General features: G+C 38.3%; 1 protein-coding gene across 2 annotated transcripts in view; it reads right to left on the bottom strand.

Moving 5' to 3' along the window:
• ppp3cca (protein phosphatase 3, catalytic subunit, gamma isozyme, a) overlaps nucleotides 1-23077 on the bottom strand; it is an 81221-nt gene that overhangs the window by 34511 nt on the left and 23633 nt on the right. For both annotated transcript variants that reach the window (XM_079814918.1, XM_079814919.1), the window contains exons 2-3: nucleotides 14469-14666; nucleotides 5731-5855 (exon numbers count right to left, since the gene is read on the bottom strand). In XM_079814918.1, coding sequence (XP_079671044.1) covers nucleotides 5731-5855; nucleotides 14469-14666 — 323 coding nt within the window. The remainder of the gene's footprint in view (nucleotides 1-5730; nucleotides 5856-14468; nucleotides 14667-23077) is intronic.

Below are 23077 nucleotides of genomic sequence, written 5' to 3'. Positions count from 1 at the left end.
CAAACAGTAGGAAAAGTCACAAATTCTCATAAAAATGTTTTACTTTCCTTCAAATAGCGACTGAATTACACAGAAAGCAAGTAAAGAGCGCTCCTTTTAGAAATCACTGAAGCGGTCGGGGAAGAAAAAAACTGATAAAATGGCTAGCACTTTCAAGAGTTACTTTTAAAGAAGCTGGGGTTAATCAGCAAAGGAAGACCTACACCAGAGCTTAATTTTGTGCAGAAAGCCAATTCTTTTTAAAGCATTTCAGCCACAGCAATTAAGCGAGACCCCTGGATGACAGCATCAATCCAGAAGCTAAAGCTTACTGCTGGAACTGTTTGCTGTTTGGGTAAATTATTTTTAATTTAATAGGTTATGTGACTGATTTAATTCTGGCTGCCGCTGCCACGGATTTATATATATTAAGCTTTAGTTGAGAAAACCGTTATTTTGCAGAATTACTGGTCAGTCTATGAATTTACTAACTTAGCGATACTAACTTAATACGGTCTATTACATACATTTAATCGGCTGCTGTGCCAGTCTAATGATATTAATTATTACTGAGTTTTATGGGAGAGGGCCATGGTTTCGACAGTCACGATATTGTTACTGTTATTATTATTAGTAGTAGTCGTAAAAGTAGTAGCAGTATTTTAAACGTAAAAATATCCACACATTTAAAAATAAACCAGCTGCCTCGCTCATCCACTTCAACTCCGCTCTTTTATACTTGATCTCATCTGTGTTTTATAGGCATGCTCAGTTGTAAGTCAACATTAAAGCATGGGAAATCTTAAAGCTACACTATGTATTTTTTTGCCGCAAGGGGTCGCTAACCTCGTCAAAACAATAACAAAGGTGTAGATTGATGACGCCGTGAATGAGCGTGGAATCATGGAACTTGTCGTCATACTGATGGATCTAATAAAGTTGATTTATTATGGCATAATATTCTTCGCTTTTTACTACTCTTTTGTGCTTATGTGTGCTAGTTAATGCACTGTTGGTAATGTGGCAGAGTAGTCACTGATCATGCCTTAGGCAGATGGTTCAGAGATGATGTCAGATTCTCAGCCAAGTAAAAAATAGCCTGGCCATGCCTGCAAATACAGTCCTAACTGGTATATGCACAGATAGCTAAATACTTCAGGCATTAGAGTAAAGATATGGTTAGGGTTAAGACACTGTGTGGATAGAGAGTGAATAAGAGAGGCAGAATAAGACTCTCACTTATGGAATGCCCATTTGAAACCTGCATTTTTTTTTCCAGCACTGAATTTTTTCCAAGAAATTAACACTTTTATTAAACATGGTTGCATTAAATGTATCAATACACCAGTAAAGACATTTATAATGTCACAAAAGATTTTTATTTAAATAAATGCTTGTTTTGAAGTATTTATTCATCAAATAATCCTGAAAAAATGTATCTTGGTTTCCACAAAAATATTCTGTTTTCAATATTTATAATAATAATAAATGTTTCTTGAGCACCAAATCAACATATGATCTATGAAGAATCATGTGACACTTAAAGGTCCCATGGCATGGCATTTTTCTATTATTTTATAGTTTCCTGAGGTGTACTTATATTGTTAGTATGATTTTTACATCATAAAATGTCATAATTTAGGCATTTTTTCTATACTGCTGTTTGCCCTGTGGCTGACTGCCCTGTTTCAAGAGGCGTGTCTGCTGTGAGACTTCAGTAAAAACGCCCACTGTTGTGATTGGCTGACATCTTTGCATTTTAAATGAGCTGAGGGGGCGTGGTTTAACGAGGTCTACGACGCACGAGCTGCTGCCAGAGAGACGGATGGACCTGAGTTCACTTCTCATCAGTTCTCTCAGCATGTCTCAGTTCAGTGAACTGTTGTAGTTACTAGCATATACTTCAGGTTATTAGTTTATTTCTAGTCGGAGGGACTGTCACTCATGTCAGAAAGTTAGTAACTTTAGTAAATTATGGATCAGCGCTGACTCGAGACGCGAACCGTTTAGAACGATTCAGTCCGATTTGGTGAACTGGTTCGGTTCACTTAAAAGAACCGATTCAAAAGAATGATTCGTTCGCGAACCGGACATCACGGAGACGGAGCGATTGCTAACAAAGTTATTTATAGTAACTACTGAGTTGTGAGAGCGCTGTCAGTCAGCGCGAGTTTATTGTGTTTGTATCTGAGAGTTCTGAATAAACACGAGTCCCAGTCACGCCGAGTCCGTCTTCATCATTATTCTACCAACTTTGTAACACATGCAATGTACCATTACAGCGAGATGAACGAGTTAGTAAGTTTGATTAAAGCATTATTTCTAGATATGTTCCAATCATATGAAAAGCGTCAGTGACGCGCATTGAGTAACTTACACAGCGCAAACAAAGACACAACAGCAGTAATTGAATGTAATCCAGTTTATTGTGGGGAAAGCTGGTTATTGTTCTGCTTAATCTCGCGCCGCGTTTGGTGCCTCCGCTGTGGGCCAGATGCAGTACTGGGGGTCGGGGATGTTGAAGGCCGAGCTTCGGCGTGCGTGAGGTTTATCTCTAAAGATGTGGCTCTGCCGATGTTAAGCAGAAACTCCCGAATAATAAAAGTGCACGAATAATAAGTAATTAGCTACACATAAGAAATCACAGATCAGAAGGAACTGAAACTGAAAAAGACTTCTGTTTTCATTTGTACATCCAAAAACTGAGAAACTGCCAGCATTCACTCGTTCACAACCCATGATCTCTCGAGCGTTTGCATGGGCGTGACAGATTCTCTGGGCGGAGGAAAGGGAGGTAACCGTTCCTGCTTGGACGTCAAACCAGGAGACTTCAGGATTGGCTAGTCTGGCCTGTCATTTTCTCAAAGGCAGAGAAAGACAGCCAGAACTCGGTTTTACACCGATCAACATTTCTATCCACTTGGGGACAATATTCAGGCTAGGGGAACTCATATTAATGTTGAAATACCTCATAAAATGAAAATTTCATGCCATGGGACCTTTAAGACTGGGGTAATTATGCTGAAAATTCAGCTTTGACATCACAGGAATAAATTACATTTTACCTTTTATGTCACAATATAACTCTCTTTTTCATCAAATAAACGCAGCCTTGGCGAGCACAAAGGACTTCTTTCAAAATCATTAAATCAAAATCAAGGATCCACTTTAATATTAGAAAAGCTTTCCAGCATGGGAGAGACCCAAACGAGGTTGCGTTGTTTCTGCTCAGTCACTGAGTGTCATTGTGTGTCTAGTGCTGGTCTGCTGCTGGCGACTAATGACAAACTCTTGCTTGTATATACTCTTTTTTTTCTGTTCTTCCTTGTCGTTTGTTCATCATCTTTGCTTTATTTTTTGCGAAAGAAAAAAAAAGACACCCACTCTTGCATTGAGTTAGACTGGGTAAACCCAGCCTGATCTGCCGGCGATTTGATTTCGCCCTGCAACTCAGTCTGGAAACCTGTACATTAATTTCTACTGCTTCTGTTACACTTTTGCGGAAACCAAAACACAGACTGGCTTATCCACCTGACCCGCTATTGACGGGTTTAACACGATGACGGATAGAGAAGTGATGGGTCGTTGCCTGTTGATCACGCCTCTTGTGGTCTGATTGGTTGAAGGACTATCCAATTGCACACGGAGTCATTTAAATAATGCACGCTTATCACGCCTCTTGTGCAGTAGAAAATACATAGCAGACTCCCCTGACCAATGTTCAATCTTAAACTGAGCTTGGTCTGGTGATAGCCAGACAAGCATTGAGTGTTCGTGCCTTTTGGAAGCTTAGCAATGAAAGGAGGGGTGTGTTTGTTTGGGTTAAAATCAAATATCAACAGTGTTTCTCAGAAATGCTCACAGCACATTTAAATGAAGCTGAGACTACTAGACTTGTATTCTATCTAGGGCTGGGCCATAAAACGATAACGATATGAACTGCGATAGACACGTAATTGATATCAATAAAAATGCGTTCAATAAAACGTTTAAAAACGATAAATGTTTTTTTCTTTCTTCAGAAGAAACCAGAGGTTGCAAAGCAAGTTTGGTTGCATGAACAAAGGCACTCACTCTCTGGTAACCTAGCGACGTAGGGAGTGACACGCTAACAGCCAATCATGTAACGGTACCATGTTTGGCTGCGCCATATCGTCTCGTGTTGGATTCTTCAGTAACCGAACCGGCATGGTAGCCTGGATGCCAGCCGAACTTAGCCCCGCCCACAACATTTTTACTCGGGCAGTTCGGTCTGGACTTGATCGGTAGAGAAGTAATTATGCCCGAACAGAAACTGTTCGGACCAATGAAATTGTCAGGGCGGGCTTTAGACGATGATGGACAGATGATCAACATTAACGTAATCAAAGGCGCTTGGGTTGAATTCGTTCTAATCCTAAACGGAGAACTTGTTCGTATATGCATTTACCTTTACTATTTCTGATGATGATCGTGTTGGTAAGTACTCTGTGTATCCTTAAATTCTTTTTTTACAACACCGGCAAAGATCGTTTACACTCATCTTTTTCTTCTAAGGCTACTTATTCCAGCGTGCGTGCAGACAGGGTTGCCAAGTTTTTACAACAAAACCCGCCCAATTGCTAACGTTCCTCAAAACTAGCCAAAAACAAGCCCAATAGCTTTCCAGGGGGGGTTCTCCGGGGAAAAAAGGCATTTGTGGGGTAAAATATGTGTTATTTTGGCAGGGCTGGCAGCTAAAAATCGCATTCCTGGGTATCACATAATTAGGGTCGCTTCAACCCGCGGACTGGCAACATAGTGCAGTTGAGTTCTGCTGACATTTGACAACTAACGTTATGCGTCGCTCCGTTGCACTGATTGGTTGTAGGTCTATCCAATTGAGGTCTTTCCTGGTTTGGTTGAAACACGCCCCATAATCACAGCCCAACGGAGCAGTATCAGACTCATATTCTGACTAGAATTGAGTATGACGACGTCAGGGTACCGGCATGGAGTGATAAGTGGAAAATGAGTGCCGCAGCGAGCGAGGAAATTGTTGATAAAACAGGAAAACAAGTCAGCTCGCCAGCATGGCAGTTTTTTGGATTTTATAAGTCTGACCATAGTCAGACCAAATTTGTTTTACCACCTTAAGCCTTGTTTATACTTTCGTCTGGCTCTGCAGCGCAAGCCTCCGCTGACTGCGCGCGCGCCTCGTCCGTTTGGGGAGGTGTTTATACTCGACGCGCTCGCCATTGTGCTATTCTTTGAAACGACATGGAGAGGTACTCTGCATCAGTGCCTTATGACAAAGAATCTAAACGGTACAATGAAATAATGGCGGCACTGCACCTTGATGTTAAGAGATAATTGTTAAGTGTTCATTGTGATTTTAGACTTATGTTTACATTTTAATTATTTGAGTGTTTTCCATAGTTGTGTTGACATTTCTGCCTTTATAACTGAGGGGATAATAATAAGAGGAAGGTTAAGTTTAAAATAAAAATGTTTAAATGTAATATATTTTTCTCCTGGTCCTTATTTTAAATAGGTCATAAAAATATATGAAACCGATATGAAACACTTATATTGTGATACAGTTTTCCGCCATATCGCCCAGCTCTAATTCTATCCATTAAAGCAGAACCAAATTAGCCTGAATATTGAAAAAACAAACACACTAAGAGTGGAGGACATGTAGAACAATGTGAATAAAAGGCGTTCCAGTGAAAATCTGTGAATCCTATTTCTGCAGGTGCAGATTCTGTGCAAGCTTCTTATTGCACTCACCTCAATACTGAAGTATCCTCTGTCTACATAATCGCCAAGGAACAGATAGCGCGTGTTGTCAGGGGAACCACCAACTTCGAAGAGCTTCATGAGGTCGAAGAACTGTCCATGAACATCACCACATACTACAGATGAAAAGGAAGCAAAACAAATGCTTAACATGGTACATGTTCAGTAAGTGATGCATAACACCTGCCTAGTTTTGAGATCAATGGCAATGGTTAGTAGGGCAGTGCAATTAAATCGCAAAACAATCGCGATTTGAGCACATGCGATTTCTAAACCGCATAAGGCTGTGATTTTATTTCTTTATTTATATTTGAATTAAGAATACTACAACGTTCTTGTGCGCATGTTTAAGATGTTAACCAATCAGAGCTCACTCAGCCAATGCAGTTCTCTCACTGCAACGGACTGGACCGAGCGGACACAGCGTAACAAATATGGTGGTGAGTGAATTAGGCTAAATAATGAATTATATGCATCATGCATTGAGCTTTTATAAGCGCTAGAAGTTCCCGTGCTAACTGAAAAGACCATTTATCGGCGCAACATGGCTGAAGCCCGGTTTATTAGTGGCGCACGAATCAACGTAGTATAGGCTACTCTGTACGCGTTCACCAGCGCGCTCCAAAAGGGTGATGAAATTTGCGCGAGCCGTTCCTATCATGATATAGTAAAAAAAATGTTTTCAAAAGTGTTAAGTAAAGTTAGTTTGACTTATTGAAGTAGAAAGTAAGCAACAGTCTCACGCAGACAAATCATGCAGTGCAGGTTTTTCTGAGAGGTTTTACAACCTTTACAAGCGATGGTTTACGGAAATCGGTCTATATGAATTAAAGTAGGACTGAATTCTATTAATGTATCTCTGAAGGGAAATGACTACTGTACCAAAACTACACCCTAAATTATTTGGAAATATTTATGTCATGTTCAGTTTTTTTACCACCCACTTGTATAATGAATAATTCATTTAAGGTTTATCACATTTCACAATGAATATAATTCTAAAGCAACATATTTAAATTATATTCAGAACTTTAATGCTGTCAAAATTAATCTGAAAAATAATCTGTCAACCAATTTTAGAATCAATGCACTGTATTTATTTGATTTTATGAAACAAATCAAATGTTACTAGTGAGTAAAAACACATTTACTACGCCACGACCACAGATATGTGGTCCAGCAAAACGATGAAGCCGTATATAAATTTAACGGTTTTGAAGTTTATTGATTGTTATGACTGGAATTTAGGTTAGTTAACCTTAATTTATTTTATGTTGTCTATTTTAAAGACAGTTTATTACAGTTTTGTTTATCAAGCTGTTAATACAATGTTGTTATGCACTTCTTGTGCACTGGCATGTTTGAAAAAGCAAAAACAAATGCCAAAATCGCAAAAAAATTATCACAATTGCAATATTCATTAAAAAAATAAAAAAATTAAATGCAATATGATTATTCTGTCCATATTGCACAGCTCTAATGGTTTGTAGGGGTGGCATGGTACATGGAAAAAAACCAGAACCGTTCGGTTCGCTTGTCTCGGTTCGGAGCGTGTGCATCGCACGGTTTCGATGCATGCGCAATGTATCCTCGTGCCCGTATGTTACCTCAGACAGTGGGTGTCCTTTTCGCGCAAAATAAGAGGGGGGTGTGTGTGGACATACAGTAAAGTAAAAGTGGGGTGCTGCAGGTCACGTCACGTGTAGAAATGCAAGTGGGAGAGATAAGGAAGGCTGCCCGGAGTTGGAGGATGCGCCAGCGACGTATAGCAGGCAGGGCAGATGCAGTGCGTATGGAGAGCGGGAGCCGCGCGCGCTCGTTGTGCATTCACACACTGGCAGTGTTTGTCTCGCGCTGTTGAACCGCAGCTCGTGTATTGCAAATACAGACAAATATTGTCCATTCTGTCACATTTTCCGGTGTTCTCCTCCGACCCCTGTCTGTCTCATGCTTTGATTTATGATGGGCAGCATATATCTGCTGCAAATGCGACCGTGTTCCCCTCTGTCTCATACACACATGCATATAACATGTTGTATATAAGTAGTTCACATGATAAATGTAACATTTATAAGTTAAGATATGCTTCTAGTTTTAATAATTTAAACATGCCTTTGAAGTTTGGGCAAAAACTTCTGGCAGTGTTGTGTTTTTGTGTATTTTTTTTTTCTTTTCACAGCGCTGGATGTCTTATGGTGATTGTGAAACACACGGAACACTTCATGGTGAAATTTGTTAATCAGGTCAGCTGAATTAAAGCCACAGTGCATTGTTCTGATCAAAATTGACATGATTAACATGAAAAACGTTATGCCAATGTGTCGGACTCGGTAAACAGCCAGTTAGGAAACAACTTCCACATGATATAACAATTGTTTAATACTGTTTCCTAAATTGTGGATGATTAAGCTATAGATCATATGCTGAAGTAAATTTCTGGAGTGTTAACGATAAAAAAAACGAAACAACAAGAACCGTACAGAACCGAAAACCGTGACCCTAAAACCGTGATACGAACCGAACCGTGGGTTTTGTGAACCGTGCCACCCCTAATGGTTAGCAAAACAAAACAGTAAACGTTTTTTTATTACATCAAAACAAAACAAAACAAAACAAATGCCTTAGGGAAGAGTCGGACTAGTCCCAGATGAAACACTTCACTTAAATCCATCCTACCTGCATCATCGAGCCAGCAAGGGCCACATGTACAAGACTGCTCTGTCACTTAGCAACAAAGACACTATATCTGAAAATACAGAGGCTGCATCCATTTATAAAACAGAATGTATCCAGAGCCAGAGGGGTTTGTGACATGACATCTAATTAATTCGTGCTCAAAAGGCGGCGATATCTAGAGAGGACAGATGAGCTCTAATTCATCTGCATTATAAAATATGGTGGCATGATGCACAAAACGTTTCCAAGAATTAAACCTTGAAGCACAACATCTTCATCAAGTTATTGAGTAAGTTTAACAGGCTCTGTTTGCCACTGATAAGGCTCATCTGAATTTAAGATTTACCCAGATGTAATACAGATTGTGATACTTCTGTATAATCTGGAAATTTCCATTTTTCCGGCACCGTTTTCTATCTATCTGTCAAATAAAAGAAGCAAAAGTCATAACTAATTTCCTATTATGCATTTTCTCATAGATCAGAGTCACTAGAGATGGATCAAAGTGGTTGACCTGTTGCCCAAAAACTGACTAGCCAATTAGTGAGGTTGACTAATTTATATAGCCTAGATTTTAGTGGCTTTGATTAGCGCATTCGTAAAATCATTGTGCACAATAAAACCCTCTCAAAAAAAGTTTAAATTCATCCTCTTTAAACCAACGATGTTACAGTCATACACATTTATTTTAAGGATGCATCAATACTGAAATTATGGGAAATGATAATAATTATGTTTTATGCTATGAATAATAACTGATGCACTTCAAATAATATTGTTCATAAATATTTGAAAATAATAAAAAAAAGTTATAATAATAAATAAAACTAGTCAATAAGTTTAAATAGTTTTAAATGCTAAGCATTAGGCATTAAATCATTATAATGCACAGTGTGAAAAATGGATATTCATTTGAGATTACATTTAAGTATTATTAAAGGGTTAGTTCACCCCAAAATGAAATTACTTACTCATTAAAGGTGAACTATGTAGGATTTTTGCGGTAAAATATCCAGAAACCACTACGCCAGTGTTATATATTTTGTTCAGTTGAGTACTTAGAATATCCCAAATGTTTTCAACTATTTGTAAATCGTGAGAAAATTGCTATTTTAACCAAGGAACCGGGACCTGTGAGCTATGCGTGTGAGGGAGTCGCCTGTCGATTGCGTCACCCTCGGTCTCCGGTTTTATTCAGTAAAACACTTTACTCTCACTGCATTGTGAACAAGTGTCATAGCAGCCGCCGAGTGAACGTCATAACTTCCTTTTCAACACACTCAGATATATCTAATACGATAAACAGAGTTGCGTTACCTCAAACTCATGACTGGAAAAGAGGAAGTGGCGCCGGCAACCGTGTCATAATAAAAGTCCCGCCAGCGACTATGCCATAATAACAGTCCCGCTCTTCAAACGCTCCTGCGGCCTTGCTCAGCTCCACAACACTCGGCCCTGCTCTGCGTCAGACTACAGTAATGTTAATAATCGCATCCATGAACATGATTTCTGCCCGAGTCCTATCCTGACTGTTTCCCACCGGCTGTGAGGTGAAGACCACATGTCCCGAGATTCTGCGCTCAAACGTGCCGTCATCAAACTATGCCTTTGTTTTGAACAGGCGACCTCTAGTGGACGGAAAAGTTACATAGTGTAGCTTTAATTACTCACCCTCATGTCGTTCAAAACCTGCAAGACATTTGTTTATCTTCTGAACACAAATTAAGATATTTTTGATGAAATCCGAGAGCTTTCGGACCCCTCCATTGACAGGAACACAACGATCACTTTCAAGGCCCAGACAGGTAATAAAGACATCTTTAAAATGGTCCATGTGACTCCAGTGGTTCAACCTAATGTTATGAAGCGACGAGAATGGTTTTTTTTTTGCACACGAAAAGTAAACAAAAATAACAACTTTGTTCAACAATGTTCCTCAATGTTCTCTTCCCTTCCCGTTACGCTATTCAGATTGTTGGGCTATTCACAGTGCAGCGTTTCAGAGTTCTACGACAGAACGGCGGCAATCTATTAAAGCTGCAGTTGGTAACTTTTGTAAAAATGTATTTTTTACATATTTGTTAAACCTGTCATTATGTCCTGACAGTAGAATATGAGACAGATAATCTGTGAAAAAAAATCAAGCTCCTCTGGCTCCTCCCAGTGGTCCTACTGCCATTTGCAGAAATACACCGCTCCCGATAAGAAACAACCAATCAGAGCCAGGAGGAGTGTCTTGGCAGTGTCAATCAAGCTCGTGTGCGCGCTGATCACACCCCTCTCATGCACAGCGCGTACAGGCGTTCAAATTGAAGATTACCGGTGTGCCGCAGCTTTGCTTATGGCGGACAAACAATCCAATCCGCCAATTCCTCGAGTGGCACCTGCTAATAAAATAAAGACGGGTAACGTTACATGGAAAAAGACAGATGACAATGATAAAAAAAAGAGCCCGAAATAAAACGAGGATAAATATCGGAGTGGCTTTTCCGAGGTGGAGGCAGCTACGTGTCCTGAAAGGATTAAAAACCGATGCAGAGTTAGCCACATTTCTGACTGACAAGTAAGTAGCCTATCCCGGCTTCCTCTTCTCCCCGCCTGTTGACTCATTGAAGTCGCTGTGGGTGTGAATTCCTCGTCGGTGCCAATTGACTCAGTGTCAAAACTCTAGCCGCATAACATACAGATAAAATGCCACACACTGTGCAAAGCAACTATTGAAACCTACTGATTCACTGGCTTGTCATGTTGCTGAAATAATGTACTAGCAAACCTTATTTGGCATTACATATAGATAGAATTATTACTTGCATACTGTAACGTTAGTTACCGTTTATATTATCTTACTAATTATTTATTACTTATAGAAATAGTGCAACGTCATATAGTTACATTACATGTATTTCAAAATACGTAAATGTTTTGAGGACCAAGTTTGTAGTCAAAGTATGGGCAGGCCATAGTCAATGTAAATCATATTGTTGACATTTCGTCCGTACTAGTGAATGTGCCATAACTGTTTATCCGCCGTCATCGGTGGCCCTGCTACGTTCTACTAGCCTAGTTACTAGCCTGCGCGTTCACGGCAGGCTCCGTTGTGATGGGGGAGGAGCTGTGGAGGGAGGGCTGTAGCACAGCAGAGAGCAAGGGGGAGGGACCTGTGAGTTGTGCTTGTTTAAATTCAGGCTAAGTCAACGTTTTCTAAAAACTCCCTACTGCAGCTTTAATCGCAATATAATTCATTAATTAATAATTTAATTAATCGCGATGTATAATTATGTATATATAAATACACACACATGCATGTATATATATTTAAGAAAAATAGGTTATATTTATATATAAAATATTTATATATAAGATAAATTATATAAAATACATATACAGTATACATTTTATACACATATATATATATATATATATATATATATAGGGCTGGGCCGATAAACGATATCATAGTGAATCGCGATAAAATGTATGTGAATAGCGATGATAAGCTCTGGACATTTTTACTCGACATGGATTACTCTAACACCCAATCACACTGCAGAAATAAACGCGACAACAGCCATTCAGAGCCAGTCAGCGTGCAGCTTTTAACTTGCACATAAGTACACGCTCAACTGGCAAAGAAAACTCGACACGAGAAGGAAAAAAATGAGTGAAAGCGGCGACGAACGTTAAATCAAAAGTGAAACTAGCCTTGAGTCATCAGCCAAAGACGACGAATTTGTTGATAAAAGGTAGCACGAATTGTAACTAATTTGAACTGCGCCACACATTTTTCCGCTCTGGTCAAAGTCCAAACGGCAGCGCAGCGCGAGCTAACAACAGCAGATCCGTTTACTCTGATCGGTCATGAAAACACTAAAGCGCTGTGAGATCCAGTGAGAAGCACGTGCATTCAGCGAAAAACACAAATGTCTCTGTGATTTAAACTATTTTAAAGCCAGACAAAACAGCGCTGACAAACAAGAGAAACGCTGTGCTCAATGATACAGTCAGAAGACTTTTCGATCTTATCCATAATTTACCATGGATAAGACACTAACTGCACCATGGTACTGTGGCAGAAATGTGGGATATTCATATAGAATTCTATTATTAATAATGTAGACTAGCCATGTATTAAAGGAGTAATGGAATATTATTACAGTTTTTATTTAGCTATAGAATTTGTGCATTTATAGGCTACTAAATGTTTTAGGGTACTGTTTTTCACACAAACACCATAGAAACCATATAGCCTAGATACATTTTACCATGGCAGTGAAGAGCTAAATGCATGTTTTTAACTGTGGTAATCATGATCTAAATCTAGGATACTATGGAAGACCAATGGTTCATTTGAATAAAACTCAGTCATATATTTAAATGTTACCATATAAAAATGACGTTGTTACAATTTTTACAGATGTCCGTGTTTTTGTTTGAAGATAAATGTACATCTAACTCCTAACTACTACTGTCAACTCACAGTCAAATGTGCATTTCTAAGACAAAACATGTAATATTATTAATACTGCAGCAGAAGATATATGCCAAAACAGGCGACATAAACCTGTTTCAGGACTAGAAACAATATCACCCGTTAGCACACGCAGAAACTAAGACATTCATTTTTTCTATTATGAAATTTAATTAAGGAAAAATTACTGGAAAAGACATTCAAAAACATGAAGTGCTTGTCATATTCTGACAATAAAGAGTTGTTTAAAACCACAATTAACAGTCTGGTTTCTATAACTTTCACTTAGGAGCAAAAATCTGCCTTTAAATTTGAAAGAAATAAATATTTTACATTTATCGTGATAATTATCGATTGATATGAAAAGATTTTATCGAGATTGTAGGGCAATATGGCCAAAAAATACACACACACACACACACACACGCACGCACGCACGCACGCACGCACGCACGCACGCACGCACGCACGCACGCACATCATTTTGGATGCAATTAATCTTGATTAATCAATTACCCAGCACTAGCTGAGCACCACATGCATGCATTGTGGTGCACACGTGAATCGTGTAGGACAGTGTCACGGAGGAGAAAAGATGAATAGGAGTTGAATGAAGTTGTTCTTTTTGTTTGTTTTTTGCGCACAAAAAGTATTCCCGTCACTTCGTAACATTAAGGTTGAACCACTGTAGTAACATGGCCTATATTAACAATGTCTTTACTACCTTTCAGGGCCTTGAAAGTGGTCATTGTTTTGCTGTCTATGTGGAGTCAGATATATACTGTGTATGTATATATATATATATATATATATATATATATATATATATATATATATATATATATATATATATATATATATATATATATTTATTATCATTTTATTTTTTTTTATCATAAGGTGGAATATTGATGGGGAAGTAGCAATCTGAATGTCCAATCAGTGTGAGGCGCACTCAAAACCAGACTCAATTTACAGATCTTTCCTTAAGGGCAACTTCATCGACTTTTCATTCAGGTAACCCTCCATTAAGTTGATTAGTTTTTTGCACATCCCTCCTAATGTTCACTGAAGCAAAACTGACCACATTCCGCTGCAGTGTCTGTGACTGTTTCCTGTGTTGCGCTCCACTGATCTGCAGACAGTATCTGTCAATATGAACCAACGGCGCTGACACTGATCTACATACGAGTCAGTTTGCCAGAGCTGATTCCCCAGTGACAATTTGTTACACTCAATCAGGTAATCTCTGCAACGAACTCAAAAGAAATGCAGGTATGATGTGCCTGATGAAAACTGTTTTCACAGATGGATTATAGGCCTACTTAAAAAGTTACTCATCAACCAAACCAATAGTTTTATGATGTATTATTTTATTGTTGGCAAAATGTACACACACTGATGCCAGTGAAGTATAATAATGAATATTTCAAACATTGCATGAAGTTTCCATGAGGAAAAACACCTTTTTTGGAAAAAAATTTAGGAACTAGCTTCAGCCACAGAAACAAGCCAGAACAAAGTTCATTCAGACAGATTGTAATCTTCCACAAGCCCTACTAAAGATGTGCTCTTGCTTTCTTACCAGTGATTGGTGCCTCCACTTCTAGCATGCACTTCTCTTGCCTTAGGATATTGGCACCGTCCTTTATGATGCGCAGCGCAACTTCCTCCTCCACACGTCCCTCTTTGATCAAATGGTTCTTTAGTACCTCGGCATTGGGCTTGCCATCCACAAATAGGTCCTTTATTGTCAGCCGCTGGTGAGGGGGCAGTGGCACTGCTGTGGGTTCAAGAAGAGCAAAATATCAGTTGACAGTGTGGACGTTTTTTCAGCATTACCAAGGTAGCTGCAAGTATGAAAACAAATTTCAGTCATAGGGCTCCATTTTAAAAATCGAAGTGCATGGTCTAAAGCGCACGGCACAAGTGCACTTAGGGCGTGTCCGAATACACTTTTGAAAGTTTAACAATGGGAAAAACGGCACGGGGCAGGGTCTAAAAGGGGTAAAGTAATGGGTGTGTTTTGGGCATAACTTGCAATAAACCAATCAGAGTCTCATCTCCCATTCCCTTTAAAAGCAAGTTTTGGCGGATTTGCTATTTACATGGTGGAATATAGACACCCTCAACCTGACGAGTCAGTTTAAATACATGTGTGTATTGCAACGATTGGTTAAATAAGTAGGTAATTCTGATACATGTAATGACTATCCATTATGACATGTAGGCATTTTTTATCTTTATGTACACAAAAATAAAATAATCCTTTGCATTCTAATCCTTTATTTTTAATATTTGGCATGTTTGTGTGCTGCTGCGCGTCCCTGTGTGTAATAAGCAGAGTGTAGGTGTGTTGTGCACCCACCTATAGGTGAATATTACTAATGAGCCCTTTAAAGGGATAGTTCACCCTGAAATGAAAATAAAGCCATCTTTTACTCACCCTGCTGCTGTTGTTTTAATGCCCCATGTCCTTCTGTCTTTTTGGGACCTCAAATTTTAAAAGTAGTCATGCCAGCGCTCCTTCCTATAATGGCAGTGGATAGCGACCAGGCTAAAACATTACAAAAATGATACAAAAGTATCATGCAATGATACAGTGAGACGCGCCATATATGGAAAGTGTTCAGGAGGCACACTACAAGGTTTTGCAACCTTAAAAAAAAAAAAGAACTCTTGCTCAATAGAATCAAAACGCGACTCTCGTCTTTTCTATAAGGTATATGATAAAAAATAATACGGTAACACTTTACAATAAGGTTCATTAGTTAACATGAACTAATAATGAACTGCACTTATAAAGAATTTATTTATCTTTGTTAATTTCAACATTTACTAATGCATTATTAAAATCTTGTTAGCATTAGTAAATGCACTGTGAACTAAGATGAACAAACCATGAACAGCTGGATTTTTATGAACTAACGTTAACAAAGATGAACTAATACTAAACAGAGGTGTTGTTTATGGTTAGTTCACGTTAACTAATGCATTAACTAATTGGTAACATTGGTAAAGTGTTACCAATAATACTAATAATAAAACCTCCTGAAGTGAACATTGTGTACTGTTGTCATGATAACATTGTGTGAGGCTGCTGACGGCTCGGAATGCACACACACTGGAGCGTGCACAGAGTAACGGCCAAGCTCAGTATTTAGACTGAATAATATGGTTTCTTTCTCCCAAAACCTGATAGTATGCCTCCTGAACACTTTCCATATATAGCGCGCGTCTCACTGTATCATTGCGTGATACTTTTGTATAATTTTTGTAATGTTTTAGCCTGGTCGCTATCCACTGCCATTATAGGAAGGAGCACGTGCAGGACTTTTTTTTTAAATTTCCGCTTTTGAGGTTCGAAATAAAAAGAAGGACACAGGGCATTAGAACAACAGCAGGGTGAGTAAAACGTGGCTTTATTTTCATTTCAGGGTGAACTATCCCTTTAAATAACACCAAAAATACTGCGCTATTGACTTTAGGCCAGGTTTCAGTTGGTCAATGTGGCAGTCTATTTCAGTTGCCTCAAAATACAAACGCGCCAACAATGCACCTGAACACACCTCGTTTTCAGACCAGCACGCCCATGGGCACACAAATTTGCTATTTAAACAACGTGGCGCAGGATGTGAAAATGATAACTGCGTTGGGCTGAAACTAGAAAAAAAAAACACTTGTATCACGGCTGGAGCCGCATTGCGCCGGGTGTATGATGAAACCATTGTGTAAAAGAGAAGGCACAAAGTGGTTCATGCCCAGTTAAAGTGTAAAAGTGCCAGTTAAAAATAAAATTAAGGAATGAATCATCAATGTAATAATTCAAACAATGCAATAGGGATGGGCGATATATCGGTAGACATGATTAACTGGTAAACTAAATTGTTGAGGAGAAAACACACGAGTATAATAGATCCGTGCAGTCGGTCTTAGTGACAGCAGCCAAATTTACCTGCGGCCATTATTAATGCTAATCAAACAACAACAACAACAAAAGAAGTGAAAATCTCTCACTGCGCGACTGAATCACTTTTGTCATTTTAATAGGAATAAATGTATATTTAATTTACACAATAAAGATAATGTCGTTTTTTTTTTATACATTTGTTTACTTTACACTTTATGTAGAATTTCTTATTTCCAGTGCTTGAAGTTTTTCAGCTAGGTCTATTTCATTTGTGTCTTTGTTCTATTGTAGATTGTTTTCTTTGTTCTTTCTTTATCACAGTTTACTTGTCTTCAGTAAGCTTGAGAGGTGTTTTTAGGTACTAAGTATTTGTTTTTTAAATGATATTGAAAATGGTGATAAGTTATCGTGAAACAAAATTACTCATATCGTGATAAGATTTTGGTCATATCGCCCACCCCTACAATGTAAATTCATACATTTTTAAATGGAAAAATGAAAAAGAAGTGTTTTCTTTCTCCGATGTCAAAGCTGACTTTTCAGCGGCGATTACTTCAGTCTTCCATGTCACATGATATATGCACATCTAATATTCTGATTTGGTGCTCAAGAAACACTTCAAATCATTATTAAATCCAAACAACAACCGATGCATACAACCAAATTCCCACCCAACATTTTTTCCATGTTACAATCAGATGTACGTCACAACACGGAAGAAAAGATCTGTCGCTAATTTTATTTCATCACAACTTTAACTACATTTAAATAAGTTCAATTAACCATTTTAATGTGTATTATTAATTTAAAAAAAATCTTCACATTGTTTGATTTGATCGATTGTTGATTTTTCCCAACCCTTTTCACTTTATATCCAAAACAAATAACACTGAGATTTGCTAAAGATTACATTAAACAAAGTAAATATTTGTTAACTTTATGATGCCACATTCATTTTTTAGCATTTAAAACGACTGATTTCAGTTTATAATTTTTTTTATTTAAAGTTAGACAAAATAGTATTTTATATATTAGCCTAGCCATTTATCAGTTACCAGTCATACCAAGAAAATAATAATCAGCTCAGTTCATCCTGGATAGTACATATTAAAAAATATATTTAAACAAATAAACAGTGACCCGCACTACCGAGGAAGCATCTTTAAAAAAAAAAAAAAAGGCCGTAGACTGTGTATTTTCAGATCTTCTCTTTATTAGTTGTGCTGCTCTCTGGAGCATCATGACATTTGCTGCTGCTGGGGCTAATAAGAAAAGTTATGGTATCATGAGGATTCTATTGATTCAGGTTTAACCTTCACAGACGTGAAAGGATCTCGAGATGTCACACAATAATCCCTCACCTGCACTGAACTGCCGGGTAATCTAACTCTACCAAATCCCTCTGCGAAAGTGTAGAAGTTGCCATAGAGAGGACTGTAGCTCAAGACATGCTCAATAATGAAATGGGAATTTTAGATGATTCAAGGTTCCTTAGAAGCTTAAGAGATCCTAGATGATGTAAACAGATGATGTTTAGAAGATAATATGCATCGATTTATCAAAAGCATCACACAATATCGTGCTATTATCTGTCTTTTCTTTCTCTGTACCTTCTGAATGAGTTCATTATTGAATATCTGAGGTTCTCAAACACCATGAAGAAAACAGGAAGCTGTGTGAACTGCCAGGGGCCCCTGGCACAGTCTTTCCCCCCAAAGTCTATCACAAAAGCCAGGGTTGACGCTGCTGCTTCCACTGCAAACTCATTTGCATGCATCCGCCATAGAGTGTTTTGGCTGCTCAGCCTCCGGCTCTGAATATCTGCTTGATCGATAGCCAGTAAGAGCCCATATGTTATGGAGGAAGTCAGACTTGATCGTACTTTTATGGAAAGGTGGCTAAACACTACGGTGTGATTGCTGATGCTGAGGGACATGTAACTAAAGACATCTGAAAAGCGTTCAGAGGGAACAAGCACCTGTCTCACGGCACCGCGAAGTGCACCGAGTCAGACTTTGACAACGCTCCCGTTAATCTGGCGGTTCTATTAAACGTGCCCAGAATGCAAGAGCAAAATATGTCTGAGCCTTCAACCATTAGGGATTCAAATCAAGCCACTGGATCCCACACCAATTCAGCAGCATATCTGTACGAAGAGACTGAAACTGTGAAGCAAAAGACTTATTAAAAAGAAGTCAAGGTCACAAACTTTTCCTGTTCACAGACAAAAATAACCAGCATTCCAAAACAAATGGCAACTGCCAAAGCTTTGCGCAGTGGATCTCTTCATATGACCAACGTTTAGGCACTTTGAATTGAATATTCAAGATTTTTTTTTTTTTAAGTGCTCAACAAGGCTGCAATTATTTGATTAAAAATTTGATTTGTATCATTGCTGAATAAAACCTTGCTGACCCCAAACTTTTAACTGACGTTCAAAAACTAGGGCTGTCAGTATAATAAAACAAAAATGACTTGCATCATGATTTCCAAAATCTGATTTAACATGTAAGAATAATATATTTTCTATATGGCTTAAAAAAATATATTGTGTTTCATCATTAATATCTTACATAAACATATTCGATCACCAAAGTTTGAAAACCCTTGTATGAAAATATGAAGTGAAAGTTGAGCCAAACTATAAGAAATGTGTAGGATCTCATTTCAATGTAATGTATTGTTGCTTTGCTTTGGATAGAACTGTCTGCCAAGGGCATAACTTGTAAATTCAATGCATGTTATTTGAGAAGAAATTATGTCTGAAGCCTATTTAAAAAATAAAAAAAAGCCAATCTAACACTCTGGCTTTGTGGATGGAGACATAACCCAAACACTTAAATCATTCAATCATCATTTCAATGATATCCTAAGGAGTGAGAATGATGGCTCCGACAGCTTAAAAAAAAGAGAGTGAGTGCATTGCTGAACAGGGTTGTTTTTTGCAGAACACAGCAGATCAGTTGGCCCCAATAAATAAATTTAAAAAAAAACAGTAAGGGGATAATATGTGAAGAGGGGCGAGAGCAAACAATTCCACCTCACCATAGACATAAACAAACATTATCTATACTCTGACTGCTGAGAAGTATAAATAAACCGTAAGCAGCCCTGGGTCCACAACACAGGCTGGGAATAGGGACGGTAAGCTGGGTACGAGCACTAAGAACAGATTAGGCAAAGCCTTTATTAGCCAGGGATTCCAGGTTCAGAGTCTGTTTATTTAGGGACTCCTCGTACACTCTTAAAAATAAAGGTACTTCATTGGCATCAATGCAACGGTTCCAAGAAGAACCTTAAACATCCATGATCCTGCTGTTCCACTGCAAAAAAGGTTCTTTATAGTGGAAAAAGGTTATTTAGATTATTACAATGCTGTTCACTAAAGGGCTGTCACTATTCCTCAAGTAAATTTGAGAATGCGATTTTAAACAACGGAGAGTCTATTTACACAGTGCAAGCAGCCAGCCTTGTTGGCAGAGGCTATTAACACTAACTCCGCCCAGTGACATCTGGTTGTCAACAGTAGCAATGGTGTAGGGGTAAGGAGCGTGGCAGAAAGTAGTTTGTATGAGGAGTAGTTTGATGAAGTTCGAATCTGAGTTTTGCTGAACTCGATCTTCCCTTTTCCCATCACATATCAGATCAGCAAAAATAAATTTGACAAAAATGTTGAAAATTATTTGAAAAGTGGAAATAAAGTGTCTAACGTGTGTTTAATAATAAAGTGTTTATCGGTTAGGGAGGGCTTTATTGTCCCAATAAGGCGGCTTCCATTTAATAATTTTATTTAATATAATCAAACATTTACATTATGCTATTGTATCACATTTAATGTACAACCACACTGAGGGACATCTAGTATCTGTCACTATTTATAAGTATAAATAGCATCTAACTACTTTTACACTTATACACAAATAAAATAGGCTACTGCTATTTTTACACAGTGTAAATAGAATATATCTTCTTCTGTTGTCTCAGGGCTTTTTTACACTGGCAGTTTAGTTCAAAAAGGGGCACAGTTTGCACAAAAAATTGCTAATGTGAAAGCTGTCATGCAGAGCTCGGTGCGCACTGAGGTACCAAACCCTAGATCCCACAACCTAAGTTCGGTTGCACGCGAACTGTGCCGCGATTTGTGTGAATGTGAAAGCAACACTCGCAAAAGCAAAAGCAAAAGCCGCCTTCTAGCGACACACATATGGTAAACCCAAGTGGCATTTACTCAGCTGTGCATAATAACACCAAATTAATACGAAAAAAAAAAACTATATATTGACCCGCATTCTGTTTTCTATCATGCCTGTACATGTTTGTGATGACGTAAGATGAACGCAAAAGCACCAGAGTTCAAATTGACTGTGAAACCAGACCAACGCTGCGGAGGCGAGGGAAGAATCACACTCGGACCGCAGCAAACGTGCCCAGTAGGGATCCTCATTATGTTTAATTTTCCCGACCGACAACCGCCGCTCATTATCCGATTATTAACCGTTAACCGATAAGATTCTAATATTGAATTGGCATTAAATAAATATAGGCAATTGAAGAGTGTTTGTGACCCGTTGAAAACAGATCAACAACAACATCAGAACATGGATTCACATTATCACATTTTTACACACCTGCAGCGTTTCTGACAACAGATAAAAACAGAAGAAGATATAAATAAAAAGCATAAAATAAATAGGCCTACACTAAATATTTTTCACTTAAATAATTAACAAATTAAGATGCCAAAACGAAACCACTGAATCCGTTTGAAGCTTTGAAGAACCGGAATAGGTTTTTTTATCCGTCAAACTAAGTTTTTTTCATCATATAAAAATAGCAGGCCTACCTCAATCCACACCTTGACTGGTTTTAATTTTTTTTTTAAGTAGCATGTCTAAGCGGTGCAGGGGCGCGGGAAGTGGGGGTGCTGCAAAGGATTTCAAATGCAATGCAAATATTTTTAATAATTTAACATTTTAAGTGGCCCATTAAAAAGTATTATTTATATGTTGAATTATGTTTTTAAAAAATACATGAGGTCATATTGTGACCGTTGCGGTGTGTGCATAGAAAGAGCGGTAATATTTCCTCCAGTGCAGAGAGCGCCTTACTGAAGATTCCGTTCATTTCTGAAGCTCATTCCGCTCAGCACCGCACGCTCAACCCAGAACTCCCTTTGTGACATGCTGGATCAAATATTGGTCTATCTGAAATAAATAGTAAGGGCTGCCCCCTGACTAAAGTTTTTTTTCTTTTCTAGTAGTTCTTTTAAGCCGTTGTTCACGCAGCACCGCCGCCTCCATGTCATTGTCTGTTATAGACTATTTGCTTATTATTTATTAAATCCAGGCAATTTGGTTGATAAAACATAGATTAAAATTAAGATACAATTTACAAAACGAAATTCACTTTAAAGAAAGGCTTTCAACAAAACAAAACTTATTGAAGTGTTATTGAACTTATTGAAGACCCCCGTCTTCTGACATTATGCATCTTATGTGTCCTGTTAACTTTTCAACGTAAATGAAATTAAAAAAAATAACATTATAATATTTAAACTGAAACTAATTACGTGTTTTAATGGCTACAAGTATAGTAGCCTAGGCTACAGTACTGATAAATGTCATGTCGGAGCGGGATATGAACGCATGTCATTTTACCGGTGAGCGGTTCATGAGTGAAGCTTCGCTTTGCTTAGCTCACATGCTCTGGTAAAGTAAGCAGGTTTTTTGCGTTATTTTTTTATTTCCTGTCGCTGTGCAAGCTCGTTTACTGTATATGACTGTGTAAACCTTTTATTTAAAGGTTTAATGTAGGCCACAGTCCATTGCATTACGATTGCAAGAAGAATCAACATTGTGAAAAATGTGATGTGCAGTCAAATGCAGTCCCAGTGTGTAGGCTATGCTGTTTAAACGAGTGTTCTCACCGATATATTTGTTGTTCTTTAGTGTTGTATAGACTCAATATTGTTTCTTATAAAAATGTGGTGACGATGCAGCAGAAAAAAAAAAAAAAAAAACCTTTTAAACTGTTTAACTGATAGTATTAAATCGGTCAAAATTCTTACTATCGGTTAACGGTTAAACGGTCAATATGAGCATCCCTAGTGCCCAGTATAAAACACCCTGAGTGTTGATTGACAGCTTTTAGGTGCTTTATTGGCAGCGGCACCCTCGGGTTACATGAACGGTCACCACCACATCAGCACTGAAAACATGATGGGCAACTGGCACCGGAACGATGTCGGTGGAAAAAGGGGCATGAAAGGTTCTTTGGGGAACCCA

The sequence above is a fragment of the Gobio gobio genome (assembly GCF_949357685.1).
Source record: "Gobio gobio genome assembly, chromosome: 4".
NCBI lineage: Eukaryota > Metazoa > Chordata > Actinopteri > Cypriniformes > Gobionidae > Gobio > Gobio gobio.
The sequence above is the reverse complement of the archived record's forward strand: the minus strand, read 5'-3'. Positions and strand labels throughout refer to the sequence as shown.